Consider the following 17,217-nt stretch of genomic DNA (forward strand, 5'->3'; position numbering starts at 1 on the left):
TGTTTTAGATTTACTTTTTATAGTATTCTATTCTAATCATTTGCAGACTTTTTTCTGTGAGGTAACCTCTTCATGAATAAATTTGTTATTGATTGGAATATAATCGATTAATTTGGCCTATTGTATGTTTATCTAGACATGTTAAAGATGTTACCTAATTTTTATTTTGGTGAGATAACCTTTCTTGATATTTATTTAGAGTTTATTTTGTGAACCGATTTTCTACCATTTTAATAATATTTCCTTGGCTTTTGGTAATTTAGTCAGTTTTGATCATACTTGTGAACTTTCCTTGACTTTAGACATTCTAAGTGTATATATGTAGGTTTAGTTTATTTATTTATTTATTATTATTTAATCTTATCATTATTATTGGTGAATTAACCTCATTTTTATAGAATCACCGACGCTTGCTACACATGTATGCTCTCTATCTTCCCATTCTAAGTGTATATATATAAGTTTAGTTTATTTATTTATTATTATTTAATCTTATCATTATTATTGGTGAATTAACCTCATTTTTATAGAATCGTTGATGCTTGCTACACAGGTACACTCTCTATCTTCCCATTTTAAAGTTCCATGAATATGTATGTCATTAAGAACTCACTACTACAAAAAATAAAATTAATAATGCTTTATCTCTTGAAGCTTGTAAAAAATGTCATTATTTATCTCTAAAATTAATAATTATTGACGCTCACACATTCTTGGGGCTTTACAAGGAGAAGCAATGACGTTTTTAAATAATGGCGCTTTTAAATAATGGCCCTTCTGTATGGATGTTGTATTGAAGAAGATAGACAGATTCTGGTTTATGAATATCTCAAAAATAAGAGCCTTGATCAAGCTCTTTTTGGTGAGAATGCTTAAAATATTTTGCACCTTGCACTTCATGTTTTTATTTTTTATTTTTTATTATTTACCACACCTATACTATGTTCTGATAAAGAATTCAAATTATATTTCCATTAACTTTAACAAATTGATGTTTCTCTCTATTTCTTAATTTTGGGGTTGCAACAATTATTTGGCTTGTTTTAATGATGTAGGAGATGAATGGGCCTTAAAAGATTCAAAATATTAACTTAAATTGTACCAACAGTAATTTTGGCTTGGGAATTTGACAGTGTCAATGATTGATTTTCCATGTTTTCTTTCTAACTATCTAGAATTTTAATTTTAGTTAAATGTTAATAGAAATATTAGACACTATCACATCTTATCTCTCTTCTTCATGTTTTCATTTATTATTTATAATTTATAATTTTTCTTTTTTAATATATTTATCTATCTATTTATAGATCACTCTTCTCTTCCCAACTTCGAAGAGAAGAGAGAGAGAGAGAGAGAAATAGTAAAGGATAGCAAGGGATAGAGTGTTCTACTCCACCATCTAAGTATGTGATGAAAAGTGAGTATAATTAAACTCTCGTTACTATTTTTATTATTTTTGAAATTTCTATGGCTATTCTCTTGTGATTGATCTACTCCTAATTTACCATTCCTCAAGGCTAAATCACATTTTTTTTTAATTTCCCCTTAGATCTAGCATAAATTTATTAAAATTGCATAATTGTTCTATCATTTATTTCAAAAAAACATTCAACTACTTCTTGAACTTTTAGGTTGAATATATATTTGGTTAATATTTAGTTTTGTGATTGGGTTACTTAATTATTTTCATTATGCAAGTTGTATTTTCCTTATTGATTATTATATTACATAGTGTAGTTGGCTTATTAAAATTTAAATGAGTCTAAATCTCCTAAGCTGTAATAACATCATAACAGTAGTTGTTAGCAAATTATTGAAGCTCCTACTTGTAGTACATATGTTTAGGTTCTCGAGTCGATTGATATGAGTTACTTGGCCAGCCCTCAACATTAGCAGAACTTGCAACAAATTTCTTCCTAGTTTCATAATGTTGTAATTTCTTCCTACTTGAACATAATAGTGAGAAGGTTTGTCATTATCAATTATTTTGTTTATTTTGGGACATGCTAAAATCTATTTGTTTAATTGGTTGATACTGTGAGTTGAACCTGTGAATTTTTTAAATTAGATATAAAATGCAATAGAAACTAAATTGTACAGATAGTAAGGTTGGTGTGGGATCCTCAGTGGACAAAGCTTTTTCTCCTCTATTGCCTATTAGTAGCCTCTACATAGAAGAGGTGCATGTTAAGGTTTGACTTCTTACTATCCATTGTTCTTGTTTTGTTTTAAGTATTAAATATTAATCAAATTATTGCCAAAAGTTACTCTAGATGGCTTATTGACCACAACTAATACTAGTAGGGAAATACAAAAGTTTAACTATTCTATATATGGGTTCATAAATTTGTGCTCTCAACATGTTTGGATTTTTCTATCTTTTCTAAAATATTTGTTTATAATATTAATAAACAAGAGATCCAACTTTCAATATTTGTCAATAATATATCTTCATATTGTTTAGTGCAATGAGTTGCGCTAATTAGACAAAGTAGTCTTCTATTACGGATATAGGAAAAAAAAAAAGAAACAAGTCTATCATTCTATATGAGAACAAGGAGTAGGAGGAAATGATTGTGACAACTAGGAGTAAGGGGTTAAGTGCTAATACGATAGAATTCTATTTGTACTATAACTTTATAATTTAATTATTTACTTTTATAATTACATAAGATTTTTATGATATCTTAAATCAAGCAATGTCATGTTTCTTAGTTTTGTTAAAATAAAATATAAAAATAAGTCTATACTTCCTATCTTAGGATTTTTATCATACCTCATCTAGTAAATTACAAGCTCCTCTTATTATCAAAATAAACAAAAATCAAAGGAACTAGTAAAAAATAAAAACTAGTCAAATAAATAAATAAAAATAAAAATATAAGAAATTAAAAATAAAATTTAATAATAACATAGTGATAACGTGATGGTTTTTATCATGTTTGGACCTTGGTATTTTTTTTTTTTAATGTGCATTATAGGACTTATTCTTGTATTCAATAATGCTTTAAGAGTTCACCATTAAATGTCCATACGGAGTAACCCTAACTCATATATACACTTTATAATAAGCGTTTGATGCATATTTATTCACTTAGAGTCTATGAGTTTATTAAAGATTTAATTTAACTATTAACTTATACTAAAATTACAATATTTTATCCCATAAAAACAGAATTTATTTCTTCCATGTTATTGAATAAAAAATCAAACTTTTTTTTTAAGATTTTAAGTACATTTTTTTCCTTATTTTGGGGAAAGCATAATATGTTAGTTGAAATTATAGTTCATGGTATTTTGTTGATAGAGTACAAATTTATTTATTTAGTTTCAACTCATTGGTCTCCTTAATGAAATGTTTTGTATGTCTAGTTTTACTTTGATGAATTCTTTTATAAGGTCTTTTTTGAAGTAATGCTCTAAAGGACGTGCAACATAGAGATGACAATGGAGAACTTTTTATCTACATTAGAATAATGGGACGGGTTTGAGATTTTGTTTTTAAAACCTAAGGCGGGTTCGGGTATTGCCCCACCCCGCCCTGATTATATATAAAATTAAATTTAAAATTAAATTTAATTTAAAATTTAAAATTAATTTAATTTAATTTTTATTTTATTATTTTTAATATATAGATAATAAAAAAATATTTTTAATAAATAAGTTATAAAAAAATATAATAATTTAATTATTTATAAAATATATTTATTTTAATATAATTAAAAATTTTAAAAGTAATTTTTTTAAAAAAAATAAAATAAAATTCAAAAAAAAGTTAAACGAGGTATGAGAATTTATCATACCCGCCTGCCTCGCCTCGCCCCACCTCATTTAATTTTTTAAATGAGATGAGAATGAGAATTCTTTCGAATAAACGGGGTGGGGTTGGGATGGGAGCGACCCATCCCAAACCTGTCCCGTTGTCATCCCTAATTCCAAGGAAGCACAACTTGTATCCAAAGAAGGTACCAAGGAAGCACAACCTGTATCCAGAGAAGGTACCCCAGGCCCACTTTTGCACCCATGCATAGCCATCTTTGGCATGCAATCCCAAAGGCCACGTGACCTGTATCCAAAGAAGGTACCCCAGGCCCACTTTTGCACCCATGCATGGCCACCTTTGGCATGCAATCCCAAAGGCCACGTGTTACTATCCTCTTAATTCTTCATGCATGCCTTCAAAAATTGATTTAAAAAAAAAAATCATGTTTTTAAATCATCCCAATTCCGCAATTTTTCTTCCTTCCTTTGGGTTTTAGCTCACCAAAAAAATCAATTTTTAATAATTTTCTCTTTGACATACACTTTCACAATTTATTTATTTATTTATTTTCAAATAATTTTCGATTTTCACGTTTTTAATAAGTATAAATGCAATTTTCATAATTCCAAATAATAGAATTTGTAGAATTAATTATACAAAATCAATTGGGCTTTGGTAGAGACCCTACATATGAGTTTTCTCCTTAGATTAATAATTGTTATGCTTAGTGAACATTACTTGATCTTTGTCATACTCTGTGACATGCATGTGATTATTTTATACTTGAGCTAACACATGATAACACATTATTATTTGCTGTTAAGGTACACTCTCACTCTCACTCTATTTATTCTCTATGCATGAATTGTTTCCATTTATATGATTATTCATAGGTATTCATTGATTTTCTTATCAATTGTCACACTTGTCTCATCTTATTTAGTAGAAAACTGTTTTTAAGGGGTTTAGAGGGGTGCTACGACTCGTTATTGTATCTTCTCAATAAGTAACCTAACCTTCAGACTTATATTCGATTTTCATATACTGTCTTTTCTTTTTAGGAGTTACACTTAAGGTTTTTATTTTTTATTTTGTTTTCTTTTTAAAAAGATAAAACAAAAATAAGTGTTGACTCTAAGTCTTTTTTAAAAATAAAATTTTTCACAAAAAAAAAAAAAAACGAGTCGCACCATCGAGTGGGAACACATCATGAAAAATGCGGGTACACATTATGTAAATTCGAATGTAAGCTATATTTACTAATTTATTATGTTATTTTTATTTTGTCTTTGTTGATTTTGAATAATTTTTCATTAACATGTTGTTGTAGATGGAGAAGACGGTGGAATGGAGAAAAATGAGGTGAGAATAGAAGGATGTGTAGAGAAGGAAATTAATAATGATGACGAAATGAAAGAGTCCATAGATGGACATGTGGTGAAGCAAGTAAGTATTATAATTTTTTAAACATGTATAATTATTATTAGTAGTTAACTATTTTATTATCATCTTATTTATCAGTAGGTTGATGAAGGAAGCTTAATAGATATGGATAACATTCTTCAGTGAATAAAGACATGTGTATTTGATTTGTAAGATTGTGCAACTAGTAATGTTTGCTTCAGCGCTTTCAATGAATTTGAAGAGAAATACACAATATTCAAAGAGTTGTTTTTAATTTTTTAATTTTTGCTTTAGGAGAGAAATTTATGAAAGAGAGAGGGAAGAAAAAAAGAGTTTAACCCATTGATAACAATTGAAAAAGAGAAAAGGAATAAGAAAGCGATTGTAATATGCTTAGCAGTCATACATGTATTTTAATAATTTTATTAATAATATATATGTATAAATATTTTAATTTTAAAATAATTTTTCTTTTAGTGAGCTTCTCTTCAATTATAAGTATATAAATATGAAGTTTGATAAGATTTCAAGTTATCCAAGTCAAGAAAAAAATTGTTAGATATAGTAAGTATATATTTCATTCATATAAAAACTGTTTTATGTCATGATTGTTACCAAACTTATTTCATCGAATCTTCTTCATATAAATAATGAAATCTTTATTAAAGTAAAATAAATATTAACAATATAATTACAATCAAAATGTTTTTTTTTTAAGTTAAACAAAGGAATATTAATATCAATATTTTGAATAATAAATGTATTTAAAGTATATTTTTTACCAAGAAGATAAACTCTTTACTAAATATATTCTAAAAATAATAATTTTTTTAACATAATCTTTTGAGTTATACGTTAATATTTCCATGAAATAACATAAAATGAATAACAATTATTTTTTTTACTAAATTAGAAAGAAATCTGCACTTATAACTTTATAATTGTACAAAATAATAAAATATTCTTACTTCACAAGTGAAAAATAATCAACATTTTTTCAATTTTTTTATCACACAAAAAACAAAACAAACTCTTTATTAAATGTATTCTAAAAATAATTTTTTTTAAACATAATAAACTTTGAGTTAGTACTTTATATTTCCATAAAATAAAATAAAATGAAATAATTTTTCTTTTTCAAAAATTCTAAACTTCTTTTACAAATTTTTTCTTAACTAATAATTTTATAGTTTGTATGTATTAAAAAAAAAAAAAAAAATCTTACCTTAAAGAGTATCAAATCTGCAACTTCTTTGTAATATCTTCATAATCAAATAAATCTTCAACCTGTCTATTCTCAATTCTTGGTACAAAATGATTAAAAAATGAATAAATTTATTATATATAAATCCCATTTTAATTTAGTTGTTAGATGAATTAATTTTTATTAGACAATCCATTCTTAAATAAATAGAATGGATTGGTACCTAAATTATTTTTTATTTTGATTTTGTCTTTCTTCTAAACCAAACAAAAGAAAATAAATTTCTTATCTTTTTCTTCGAATAAAGGGCAACAAATTTCTTATCTTTCCCCCCTAATTTTTCCATGAACACATATAGACTAAGAAAATCATTTGTCATGTTTGATTTTATTATGAAATAAAATAAAATTAATATTAATTAAAAAATTATGTATTTTCAAATAAATAAATAAAATAAGTAAAATGAATTTGAAGTAGCATTTAGAAATAATTTATTGACTTAAAATTATTTCTTATTTTTCTTCTAATTTTATTATTATTATTATTATTATTATTATTATTATTTCATTAATGGGGGAAGAAGACTTGGAAATCCTCCCATTTCTAAAGAATTTTCATGAAGTATAGACGAAATAACCCAATAAAATTATTTCAAATGAAGTGTTAACAGGGAAAGAAGACTTGAAAATCCTCCCATTTCTAAAGAATTTCCATGAAGTATTGACCAAATAGCCCAATAAAATTATTTCAAATGAAGTGAGCTTCTCTTCAATTATAAGTATATAAATATGAAGATCGAGAAGATTTCAAGTTATCCAAGTCAAGAAAAAAATTGTTAGATATAGTAAGTATATATTTCATTCATATAGAAACTATTTTATATCATGTCATGATTGTCACTAAGCTTATTTCATCGATCTTCTTCATATAAATAATGAAATCTTCATTAATTAAAATAAATATTAACAATATAATTACAATCAACATGTTTTTTTTTTTAAGTTAAACAAAGGAATATTTTATAGTATATTTTTTTACCAAGAAGATAAACTCTTTACTAAATATATTCTAAAAATAATAATTTTTTTTAACATAATCTTTTGAGTTATACATTAATATTTCCATGAAATAACATAAAATGAATAACAATTATTCTTTTACTAAATTAGAAAGAAATCTCCACTTATAACTTTATAATTGTACAAAATAATAAAATATTCTTACTTCACAAGTGAAAAATAATCAACATTTTTTCAATTTTTTTATCACACAAAAAACAAAACAAACTCTTTATTAAATGTATTCTAAAAATAATTTTTTTAAAATATAATAAACTTTGAGTTAGTACTTTATATTTCCATAAAATAAAATAAAATAAAATGAATTAATTTTTCTTTTTCAAAAATTCTAAACTTCTTTTACAAAAATTTTCTTAACTAATAATTTTATAGTTTGTATGTATTAAAAAAAAAAAAAAATCTTACCTTAAAGAGTATCAAATCTGCAACTTTGTAATATCTTCATAATCAAATAAATCTTCAACCTCTCTATTCTCAATTCTTGGTACAAAATGATTCAAAAACGAATAAATTTATTATATATAAATCCCATTTTAATTTAGTTGTTAGATGAATTAATTTTTATTTTTAATTTTTATTAGACAATCCATTTTTAAATAAATCGAATGGATTGGTACCTAAATTATTTTTTATTTTGATTTTGTCTTCCTTCTAAACCAAACAAAAGAAAATGAATTTATGATCTTTTTCTTCAAATAAAGGGAAACAAATTTCTTATCTTTCCCCCCTAATTTTTCCATGAACACATAGACCGAGACAATTATTTCTCATGTTTGATTTTATTATGAAATAAAATAAAATAAAATAAAATTAATATTAATTAAAAAATTATGTATTTTCAAATAAATAAATAAAATAAGTTAAATGAATTTGAAGTAGCATTTAAAAATAATTTATTGACTTAAAATCATTTCTTATTTTTCTTCTAATTTTATTATTATTATTATTATTATTTCATTAACCGGGGAAGAAAACTTGGAAATCCTCCCATTTCTAAAGAATTTTCATGAAGTATTGACGAAATAGCCCAATAAAATTATTTCAAATGAAGTGTTAACAGGAAAAGAAGACTTGGAAATCCTCCCATTTCTAAAGAATTTCCATGACGAAATAGCCCAATAAAATTATTTCAAATGAAGTGTTGATGGGGAAAGAAGACTTGGAAATCCTCCCATTTCTAAAGAATCTCCATCAAGTATTTGACCAAATAGCCCAATAAAGAAAATATGAAGTGTTAACGTGGGGGAAAAGACTTTGGAATCCTTCCATTTCTAAACATTTCATGGGTGATTTACCTAAAAATACTTCAAGAGAAAATGTTTTAATTAAAAGCACTTCAAAGAAAAACTCCATCAAATACACAATTAGCTGAGGTAATTGATAAATAATCATTTAGTAAATGGTTTTTTGAAAAAAAAAAATTGTATAATATGTTACCAAAATGCTATCAAAATACTTTTTTTTTTAAGTTTATATCCAAAGACTAACTCAATATACATTATATATATAAAACATGGTCGTATCCATACTAGTTGATACCATTATCATCTGTACAAATATATCAAGATGTGAATCTATCTGAATTATCTATATATATAGATGCATAAATGCATCATCCAACATGTCTATTTATGAAGTAAAAAAAATCCATCTTGTGTCAAAATAAAGTGGTAAAAAAAATGGTAATCAATGATTTGTGGTAAAATCCCTTCATGACGGATTTTATTATAATTTTTTGGCTAAGAAATCAAATGGTATAGTACTTTTGTTGGTAGCTTAGAGGATTAGAAGTACAACTATTACTTTACAATTGGCTATTTTTACATTAATTGCTACTTCATCGAGGATTTATTGATACTAATTTCAGTGTTGTTTTGTTTTGTCACATTCCATAAATTATTTAAATATTTATTTATATATAATTTAATTTAAATATAATTTATTTTATTTGTTCAAAAGATAATTTTACTTTTAAATATGTGGTATTTTTATATTTATTTTTTAAAATAACCGTTTTTTAAAAATATTTTTTTTGAAAAAAAAAATCCCCATATCATCCCTTATCAAACTCCATAATGTGCGAGGGTGAGTGTTTCGTACGTCATCTCACTTGTACTTGAATAATAATAACAATAAATTTGAGGTATAAAAAATAAGGAATAAAAAAAAAAAAAAACCAAATTAAAAAGGAGTTTGTCCGATAGCTGACTTCTCAGTCTACGTTGTCTCCGTCTCCTGCATAAATCCAGTCATTTCTTCCTTCTCTCTTGAGATATCGGTTTAGATTGGCCAGCCGAGACAGTCACTCAAGAGGACTTCGTTTTGGTCGACGGTCCACCATCTGCTTCTCAAAACGACGTCGGTGCAATGCAGAGTCCACCGCGCGCTACTCAAAACGATGCTGCCGGAATCCCGACTCCAACTGATAAGGTGTGTGCGGTTGCCATCTACTGGTGTCTTTATAATCTTCATTTTTTTTTTTTTTTTTTGGTTTTATATATTTTAAATTTTAAAAATATTTTTGAATTTTTTTTATGCTCAAGAATAAGGGTTTGTGAATATTTTTTATTAAAATCGTTGTGGTTGAATTGATTTTTTAGTACGTTTATTTTATTCATTGGAATGTTAAATTGATTTTATTATTATTATAATAATGATTTAAATATATTTTATTTTTATTTATAAATTTTTAGGATTAAATTAAAATTAAATGTAATTAAAAAAACGGAAACTTATACATTTTTAAATTATTTTTTAAGAAGAAAGAAAAATAAGAAAAATAAATTTAAAGAAACATATAAATTTTTTTTTATTAACTTAAGTCTATTTTTCATTTTCCTTGGTGTTTTTTCTTTTACTTGTATTTTCTCTTAAATTTTCTAAACTCAAAATTATAATTAGAGTTTCCAAAAATATTATAATTATGTTTATTTTAATAAAATGTTTTTTAATGTTGTTCAAACATAAAATTCAATTATTCAGTCTTAAAAGTTCAAAGTCCGTTTGAAAATGATTTTGATAGAATTTAGAAATACTTTTTAATGTTTGACAAATCACTCTAAATCATTTTTAAAAATTAATAAACTTATAAAAGAATTCAACACAATTAATCTTATTTAAATCAAAGTTTGGTTGTTTACGTAGGAAAATTCGAAATAATTTAGGAAAACCAATTGGAAATTAAATATGAATAAATTCATGTAAGTATGTGTCACCCGTTGTTATACATGTATTAGCTTTTATTTATGCATGTACTGTTTTTTGAATTTCTTCTTTAGCATAAAGGACTATAAATCAAACTTGATAAGTTTGATTTGTTAATTAATCGAGTAATTTTAAAAACAATTTAGAGCTCAAAACTTGGACCAATTAATATCAAATTTTCTCGAACCAAAACAGTCCAAGATGATTTTATTAATTTTTCCACTACCCACAAAACCATGAGTTTGTAAAATAAAATAAGATAAAAACAAAATTTAAAATCATACATGTGGCCGACCCACCCTAGTAGGGGCTACTAGAAGATAGTGAGCTCACTCTAGATTATAATGTAGAGTAGAATTAGCATCCTAATAAATACATGGAGTATGGAAAGAATGAAACATAATTGGATAACATTAATAAAATAACAATCAGATACAACTATAGTAAAATAAGATCTATAAGATTAGCCACATGATTGAGATTAACTAAATTGAACTAAAATACATAATGAAATAGACTAGATGTCCACCAAGTTTAATAAGGAAAGAACTAAAGCTAGATGTCTTTTGAAGTGATTTTATCTCCTCAATAGGAATACAAGAGTCTTCACTTGAAGAAAAAATAAATTCTACGAGGTGAACAGAAGGTCTATTGAATAGTTAAGATAGATAAGTTTTAGGACGGTCAATCTGTAGTAAAGACAGTTCTAAAACATATCTATAACAACTTTGGTAATTAGAAACTAGTATAAAGTAATCATAATAACATTTAAAGAACATATGAGATATAAAACATGCAATTATAGGTGGACCAACCTATGGTCAACCTATGGTCAATCAATCAATTGTACAAAAGCCTACTACCTATGGACCCCCACATCAACATGATCTTTGATGTCTCACTACCCCAAATCACAATATGAAAAATCTCATCTCTAGGTTATCCCATTAGGGGCATAATAGAGCATATTCTACCACCTTGGGCTCTTCCCCCTAACTTGTCTTCAGAACCGACAATTCCATCTTAAGGCCTCCCCCTTTAAGTGGTGTGAAGTCTTATAACAAAAATGCATGAAACAACTCATGGGTTTACATGTTATCATGCCTATCAATACTAATCTCCAAAGACTCCAACAATTTATTATATCATAACAAGTTATATAATGTTAATGTTTATAAACATATGCATAGTAATAAATAATTTCTTGAAAGTAAGGTAATATCATTTTTGCAACTCAATATAAGTCATGTGCATTTTGACCAAATAAGAATCCCACATATATTTCATGCCTTTGGAGAAATTAAACAAGTGATACATATAACACATGTAAGATATATTTATTTTATAAAAAAAAAAACTTAGTAAAATCATGCATATCATAACTACTCATAAAAATTCTCGCAATAAAAACTACAACAAAACTTGCAATATGATGGCTCTGCAAAGTTTGAATCCTCCCTGACAAAAGAAAATTTAAGTGGACTTAGAACTGAAAATTCCATGAAAAGGGAACTATGATTCTAAATTATATTAACTCCTTAGTTGGACAATGCTCTGATTGAAATATGTAATTTTCCTAAAAATGAAAGGATAGACAAATGAAGTCCAATTCAAGTGAAATTTGAGCTAAAAAGTTTGTTGATGGGTCTAGAAACCTTAGAAATTAACTTTTGAGTCAAATAGTTATCAAAAGATAATCAATTAAGCCTCTACTCAAACAATTCCAACATTGCCTAAAACTGAATATGTTGCAGTGCTCCTCATTTTCTTGATTTTTCTCACCAATCAAACAAGTTCCAAAAATTATGAAACTTTCTAGATATAATATATACATTAGTCTAGAAGATTTTAGAAATAATTTATAAACCTAAAACAAAATCTAATAATATCAAAACTTTCAAACATGAAAACTATCTTAGCATACCTTGTTAAAAATCCATTAAAGTTTCTATAATTATTTTCCTATGAAAACGAATTTGGAATTGCATGAAATTAGACTTTACAGTTTCCTTTTTTATTCTAATAAATTCTAAAAATAATTAAGGATTACAATAATTAGCCAAAGTATCCCAAAACTTGAAGAAACCTAACTAGGTCAAAACTGTTTTAGTTGAACCACTATGTTTTCTTACCCATATCTTTGGAATTTTCATACTAAGCCATCAATGCCAGATGGGATTAATTTTATAGGTTAAATTTCTTAAAGAGTTTAATATTATATAAAAATCATTTGGACTACAATATTCTTCAGAAATAATCCTGAAAATTTTGAAAAACATAATTGGTCCAAACGGACCCTACGAACCTCTCCCTTATATTTCCTAATATGTTTGGAATTTTCTCATGGGGAAAATGTGGTCCAAATATAATAAGACTTAAATAGTTAGACTCATTATTGAGTCCATTATCAGAAAATCCTTTTTTCTCGTGAATTTACCCCTATAAACCCAACTCAATATATTATATTAGATTATTTGAAGTTGATTTAGATCCTTCTAATGTTAAAACAAATTGGGGTTCACCTATTGTCTGTTGCAATGTATTACTAAATTCCCATTGAGTATTAACATCACAAGATATCATTCCCATCCACTTCTAACAATTTATATGTAAATCAAACTTAAATTATAATATTTTCCTTCCCTTTCTTGGCAACCAAACAATCCAAGAAGTAATAAAAATGGTTTAAAATTTTATAAAATTTTTTTATACATACAGAAACCTAATTTCTAATAGCACTTGTCCATATAAGAGATGGAGAAGAAGAAAATAAAAGAAGGAAAAATATTTGATGAAATTATTTACTTCTAATTTCTCCTCTAAGCGGAGATGAAAATATTTACTTTTCGATATTTGAATCCAACGTATATATCATTTTTTCTCAATAAATTTTTAAATAAGAAAAGAAGAAGAAACCTCTAGGAAAAAATAAAGAGAAATTTTTTTTTTTTAAATAATCCAACTATCTTTGACGCTACCAAAATTTCAAGTATATCCCTCTTTTCTTGTAGTGTTAAATTCTTCGTATTTTTATGTGAGACATTTGACAACCCCCTAAGTGTGACATGCGGTGATTTTAATACATTCTCAATAATTATTTATACTTCTAATACATTTCCAAATTAATTACATTTACATGGGAATGGTTAATTTATAAATTTGAATATTATTTTATCATTTTTATAATTTTTTATATTCAAATTTGGGCTAAAAAAATAGGCTTAGATCGACAAATATTTCCTTAAAAAGAGTTTTTTGTTCTCTGAAATAAAAATAAAATGGAGAAAAATATGCTTAAAAACACGGACCGAGGTTTTCCATGCAAAGGGAGCACAGTTTTCAAAAACTATTTTTGAAAAGACTTCGGCCATAATTTTCCCAATTTGGAAAGTTTAAAGCATAACTGATGACCGTTGCTTCTCTCTTCACAAGCCCACCTCAAGGTTTGAGTCTCCAATGTCGGTGGTGGAAAGCGTGTATGCCATTACCCATGAGGGATTTCACCTCTTATTCCGGGCATTCTCAATGAATTTTTCAGATCTTTCTGCAATTTGCTGCTGGCCCTTTCATTTCCCTTTTGTTTTCGACCTGTTTCTGTCTGGCTTGTGTTATGGATTTTTTGTTTTCTGTCGTAACCCAGTTCATGTTTTTCGGTAATATTGCTCATTCATTGTTTGGATAAGGGGTGGGATTTTCAGTTTTGGCTTTGTTTTTGTTTTTGGATTGTGGGAATGAGTCAAAACCTGATGTTTATTTTTCTAAAGACTTAATGTTGAGTGCAGAATTGAAGGAAGAGTTTGTTTCAATGTACTTTCTTAGGTTTTTGGAATGAATTTCATGTTCTCTAAGATACCCAAGTGCTAATTCATGGTTTGAATGAGGTGCAGGAATCAGTTTTGTGGGTTTTTCTAGTGTTGATGTGTGGGATCTTGTGTTTGTTTTTTTATCAGTACTGCTCAGTCATTGTTTGAATTGTCAAGAGTATGATAAGGAACAGGAATCAATTTTTTCTTTAGTTTTTCAAAGTCTGTCTAAACCCAATGGTCATTATGTTGAATGCTTGAAATTGAGTTCAGAAATTGGGGAAGGAATCAGATTGCAATGTGTTTTCTCTAGTTTGTATGATCAATTTCATGTTTGCTGAGGTACCCAATTTATGGTTTTATCAGTACTACTCATTCCTTGTTAGGGTTCACAATTACATGACAAGGGAATGAAAACAATTTTGTCTTTGATTTTGTCTTTACACTTTGATTTATCAAAGTTGGTCTAAACCCTGTGGTAATTATGAACTTGAAATTGAGGGAGGAGTCTATTGCCATGTGTTTTCTTTGGTTTGTACAATCAATTTCGTAGGAATATTCCTCATTCTTTGTTCGGATTGGCAATTTCATGATAAAGGGTAGGAATCAGTTTTGTTGTTGTTTCTGTTTTTGGTTTACAAAAGTTAATTAAAACTCGATGCATATTATGTTGAGAACTTGAATTTGAGTGCAGACGTCAAGGGAAGAGGCTTCTGCAATGGGGGAATGCAAAGGTGTGGAATATGTGGGTGTGGATGTTGATGAAGTAGCTCCTCTTGGGGTAGATAACTTCAAGAAAGTTTCAGTCTTACCACTTGTTTTCCTCATCTTCTATGAGGTTTCAGGGGGGCCATTTGGCACTGAGGACGTTGTGAAAGCTGCTGGCCCTCTTCTAGCCCTACTCGGGTTTTTGATCTTTCCCTTCATATGGAGCATTCCCGAAGCGTTAATCACAGCTGAAATGGGCACCATGTTCCCTGAAAATGGTGGGTATGTGGTTTGGGTGTCGTCTGCTTTGGGGCCTTATTGGGGGTTTCAGCTAGGCTGGATGAAATGGTTTAGTGGTGTTATTGACAATGCTCTATACCCAGTTCTGTTTCTGAAATATTTGTGTTCCACTGTCCCTGCTTTAAGTGGCGGCTTACCAAAAATTGCAGTGGTTTTAGCTTTGATTGTAGTTCTCACTTACATGAACTACAGGGGTTTAACCATTGTGGGTAGGGTTGCTATTGTGCTGGGTTTGTTTTCAATCCTTCCATTTGTAATTATGGGACTTCTTTCGATTCCAAAGTTGAAGCCCTCCAATTGGTTGGTGGTAGAAAAGGATGTGAATTGGAGTTTGTATTTGAGCACTCTCTTTTGGAACCTGAACTACTGGGACTCAATCAGTACTATTGCAGGGGAGGTGGAAAACCCAAAAAAGACTCTTCCAATGGCACTGTTTTGTGCCCTGATCTTGGTCGTCCGCAGCTATTTCTTCCCTCTATTAATTGGCACTGGTGCTCTTTCTCTTGATCGTGAGGCTTGGACTGATGGGCATTTCTCAAATGTTGCCAAAATGATAGGGGGAGTCTGGTTGAGTTGGTGGATTAATGGGGCTGCTGCAGCGTCGAATCTGGGGATGTTTATAGCTGAAATGAGCAGTGATTCCTTCCAACTTTTGGGGATGGCAGAGCGGGGAATGCTTCCCAGTGTCTTTGCCAAAAGGTCGCGCTATGGCACCCCACTCATTGGAATTCTATTGTCAGCCTCTGGAGCGCTTTTGCTTTCAGGGATGAGCTTTCAAGATACAATAGCTGCAGAAAACTTCTTGTATTGTTTTGGAATGATTTTGGAGTTCATAGCATTTGTTCGATTGAGGATTAAATACCCAGTTGCTTCTCGCCCATACAAGATACCTCTTGGGACAATTGGATCTATTCTTATGTGTATTCCTCCAACCATATTGATCTGTATCACGGTGGCTCTTTCTTCACTCAAAGTTGTGGTAGTGAGTCTTACTGTTATGATCATTGGACTTCTGGTGCAGCCTTGTCTAAAATGTGCTGAGAGAAGGAAATGGCTTAAATTCTCAGTGAGTTCCAATCTCCCTGACCTTAATGGTGAAAATAATGAGAACGTCATACCTCTAGTGGATTAACATGAAACAACAATTCCATTACTACAGCTAAAAGTGCTAATACAGGATGGGCATACCCAAAAAGTATGATTTGGAAGAGGGCTCCATGGACAACTAGCAGGTGTGATTGTGGCTTTGTATCTGATTAGGTTATTTCTCTTCTTCGAATGCTTATAGGTATGTAGGCAATACATATTTATCATCCCTATTTTTAGAGTCTTGATAGATAGGTGTGATGATCGAAAACTTAGAATCAAGCATGAGTAGAAAGTTGCATTAGTGTCTCCTTTAGTACTTTTCTAAGAACCTGAAAAATACTAGATAGTAGTTGATTTTAGGAAATAATATGTGGAATGTATACATTACTCAGATGTATCAAACCATTTGCATTATGGAACTTCAATTATGAACACATAAGCTCACAAGTCACAACCCTTTATTTCCAACCGTGATAGTTGGTTTGATTTGCGTGTTTTAAGCGTTGGTTTGGTTCATTTGCATTATGGTTTGGTTTGGTTTGGTTAAGTCTACAAAGGATGGAAGAAGTTGGGTCTGTGATTCCTTGTTGGAAATCGGACTATTAACTGAGTTTTCCTTAGATGATCATTTGTAGGCACATTCTCAAAGTCCTTTACTGTTCA

General features: G+C 28.2%; 1 protein-coding gene and 1 long non-coding RNA gene across 2 annotated transcripts; both read left to right on the plus strand.

Annotated features, from left to right (window-relative positions):
- Positions 1–822: 822 nt before the first annotated feature.
- LOC117910108 lies at positions 823–2,118 on the plus strand. Its single transcript, XR_004650543.1, has 3 exons — positions 823–862; positions 1,308–1,417; positions 2,101–2,118. It is a non-coding gene; the product is annotated as an uncharacterized LOC117910108 (long non-coding RNA).
- A 7,635-nt stretch (positions 2,119–9,753) lies between these two features.
- Positions 9,754–16,988, plus strand: LOC117910111 (probable polyamine transporter At1g31830). The gene is made up of 2 exons (XM_034824169.1): positions 9,754–9,880; positions 15,152–16,988. The coding sequence occupies exons 1-2, from the start codon at positions 9,818–9,820 to the stop codon at positions 16,595–16,597; spliced, it is 1,509 nt and encodes a 502-aa protein (XP_034680060.1). The 5' UTR covers positions 9,754–9,817; the 3' UTR covers positions 16,598–16,988.
- Positions 16,989–17,217: the final 229 nt, after the last annotated feature.

This window comes from Vitis riparia, unplaced genomic scaffold (assembly GCF_004353265.1).
Source record: "Vitis riparia cultivar Riparia Gloire de Montpellier isolate 1030 unplaced genomic scaffold, EGFV_Vit.rip_1.0 scaffold611_pilon_pilon, whole genome shotgun sequence".
NCBI lineage: Eukaryota > Viridiplantae > Streptophyta > Magnoliopsida > Vitales > Vitaceae > Vitis > Vitis riparia.

Coding starts and splice junctions, on each gene's coding strand:
- LOC117910111 (XM_034824169.1), top strand. CDS start 9,818: ATGCAGAGTCCACCGCGCGCTACTCAAAACGATGCTGCCGGAATCCCG. Junction 9,881..15,151: donor TCCCGACTCCAACTGATAAG/GTGTGTGCGGTT, acceptor ATTTGAGTGCAG/ACGTCAAGGGAAGAGGCTTC.